This window comes from Podarcis filfolensis, assembly GCF_964270895.1.
Source record: "Podarcis filfolensis genome assembly, chromosome: 3".
Classification (NCBI taxonomy): Eukaryota; Metazoa; Chordata; class Lepidosauria; order Squamata; family Lacertidae; genus Podarcis; species Podarcis filfolensis.
Genome location: NC_139606.1, coordinates 30,045,928 through 30,048,947, shown reverse-complemented (window position 1 = coordinate 30,048,947; position 3,020 = coordinate 30,045,928). Strand labels below are relative to the sequence as shown.

The 3,020-nt window shown below is 50.6% G+C and overlaps 1 protein-coding gene across 1 annotated transcript; it reads right to left on the bottom strand.

Annotated features, from left to right (window-relative positions):
* Positions 1 to 370: 370 nt before the first annotated feature.
* Positions 371 to 2,732, bottom strand: LOC310758229 (growth factor receptor-bound protein 2-like). Its single transcript, XM_083604153.1, has one exon. The coding sequence runs from the start codon at positions 1,657 to 1,659 to the stop codon at positions 934 to 936; it is 726 nt and encodes a 241-aa protein (XP_083460279.1). The 5' UTR covers positions 1,660 to 2,732; the 3' UTR covers positions 371 to 933.
* Positions 2,733 to 3,020: the final 288 nt, after the last annotated feature.

The following is a 3,020-nucleotide window of genomic DNA, read 5'->3' as shown; positions in this document are numbered from 1 at the left end:
ATTATTATTATTCCGATGCAGAAAAGGTGATCCCTCATGAGATCTCCATCATTATATGCTCTAGCTATGTTTTCTCCCATTTCAATGCTCCTAGCTGTCCAGTAAACCACGGATTGCTGGCTGCTGAGAAGACAAGAGCCTAGGAGTGATGGTGACCCCAACCAATAAGTCACCCACCTATTCCACATGAGAATAATGAATGAAAACAGGCTGCCTGAATGAAAAGAAAATGCCCAAAGCTGTTTTACATTGCCTCTGCTGCAAGGAAACACTCTGCTCAAATAGGCCTCTTTTTCACAAATAGCCAATCCATACGGAAGAGATTTCGCCATTCCCCACTTGGTCATAAAGATCAGATACTTACAAAACGTTTTATGAAGTACCATCTGGTCAATTTATTTCATGCTAAAACTTGCGTTTCTCTCCATCACCCGCTAAAAAAGAATTTACACAAATCAGGGGACAACGAAACCTGAAAAGCTCTGGACCGCCTTCTGAAACTTTTAAAAACAACACAGCTTTGTGGAAAAAATAAATAAATACCAGAATGTGTTCAACCACAAATTGAAGGAGAGAGGAAACAACTGTCCTTGTGGTTGATCTGGCTATTGTCCAAAATGTCTCAAAACAGCCCTGTGACTTGGCAGAGCGGGCGAGCAAAGGGGAGCCCCTCTCTCTCCACCTTCCTCACCTCTAATCCTTTCAGAGCAGCTCATAATGGACTTTAAAAGAAGACCGAAATCCATGCACAGGATAAACCGACTGGTACACTTGTTTATCGCAGGAGTCCAGTGAATTGGTGCCAGTTAAGACTTGTGTGTGTGTGTGTTTGTGTGTGTTTAAGCCAGGGGGTGGGGAATCTGTTTGCTTCCCCTTTCCTCCAGAGGAAGCCCACCTACAACTCCCTTCAGCCCCAGCCAGCATGCCCAATGGTCAGAGCTGATGGGAGGTGGAAGGCCAAGTGAATCCCCTCTCCCGCACGCCAGCATCCCCACCACCGGTGCTACACCCATCCCATTTCACTGGGGCCACGAAGTTGTGGGGCAGCATGCCCCTCCGCCCTTCGCAGGTTCCTTTCCACCAGTTGGGATCCGAATCGTCCAGGATCCGAATGACATCTCCACGTCGGAAGCCCAGCTCGCACGCCATTTGAGGCCGGAAGTCAAAGAGCGCCCGCACGTAGGTCGGGTACCGAGGGCCCTGCTCCATGTCCCGCAGGAGGATGACTCTGTCCCGGGAGATGGAGGTCGTCCGATGGTGCTGCACCAGCTCGTTCAGAGAGTTGAAGGCGGCCGCGCCGAGGTAGTAGTGCCCGCTCAAGTCTCGGAAGACCCTGAAGTGCTGCACGTCGGGCCCCGCCTTGACCGAGAGCGAGAAGCCGCCCGGAGCGCTCTCGCTCTCGCGGATCATGAACGCGCCGTCGAAGCTCTGCCTGGCCAACGCCTCGTCGGCGATGTCCCGCGGGAGCTTGCCCCAAAACCAGGGGTGGGGCTTGAAGGCGATGCGGTTCTCGGGGATGAGGCCCTCGCGCCCGCCCCGCTCCGCGTTGGCCCAGCGAGGCTCGGAATCTCTCTCCAAGACCTTCAGGAGGTCGCCCCGTCGGAAGCTGAGCTCGTCCCAGTTGCGGGGTTGGAAATCGTACTGGGCTACGGCTTCCATCCTCTGGAAGAAGAAAGTGGCTGTTGCCCCACTGCGAAGCTGCTTCCCTTTTCTCCGACGGCGCTAGGATTTTCCCGGGTGCAATCGCGCGCCAACCCCGCGCCTTCCGCACTCAATCCGGTCTCAAGGCGTTCGGCTGTTTTGGAAGAAGATGGGGGCTCTGGGGGAGGGTTTTTAAAACCCTTTCCTCTGCTAATCATCTTTCCCACCCTTCACTGCCACACATCCTCCCGCAAGCTGGGATGGTGGAAAAGGCGGAATGGAGAAAAACTTCTAAAGAAAAGTAATGTAGTAGCAGTAGTAATAAATACATACATACACACGAGGATATTTTAGAAAGGAAATCTCTGCATTATCCACATTTTTATTAACCCTGATTATGCTCTTCTTTTTCATTTTCGGTACAAAAACATAAATGCAACAATATATTTGTAGAAAATGTTTCTGTTCTTTAGCAAGGCAATTCTGTGTGCGTCCCCTCAAGCAGGCTCCGTCTGAGATCAGGAGGACTTCCCACCAGCCAAGCTGGTTCCAGGATCACAGCCTAAAAAATTCTTGTCAGCAGGCCATGGGGCTGCAGTCCTAAACACAGTTGTTATAAGAGAGCCCTTATGTCGGTAGTGGGCCGCCTTTTGCTAGTTTTCTTCATAAAGGGATCCATTCCGATTCACTCATCTCTCCGGCTTTTCCACCATCCCGGTTTGGGGTGGGTGGTGGGAGCAATTATTAACAGATGAAAGAGTTAAAACCCCTCTTAAAGAGCCCAGTGTTCTTTCAAGTAGCTGCCTGGGAGGGGCTGCCATGTAGTTTTCCTCTGAAAGTTGATCATAATAGCTCTCAACAGGAGCCATACAAGATGTTCCACAAGAAGGCCATAGAACAAGGATGCAAGAGTCTGAGTGGACCTCCAGGTGTTTGTGGACTACAACTCCCATCATCCCCTGACTATTAGCCTGCGTAAGCAATGCCCATTCTTGCTGTGATCAAGGTTGGGCAGATGCGAAAGACCAGAGGATCCTTGAAGCATGGTTCTGCAAAGGAAGGATTCCTTTTGAACACGGCCCCTCATGGAATTTTGGGTTGAACGAAATTAACAAAATAATGCTCACCCACAGACAGTGCTTGAAAGCTGAGATGTCATGCATTGCTGGCGTCAACACTGTTGCATGGCTGTTAGCAGCTGTCAACATCTAACACACCTTTCGCCAACCTAGTGCCCTCAAGGTATTTTCGACTACAATTCCCATGAGCCCTAGCCAACCCTATTGTGTTGGCTGCAGCTGAAGGGAGTTAAGAGACCAAAATGGCCGTGACAGCTGGGGCTCATGGAAGTCCAAAACATCTGGAAGGATGACTTTGGA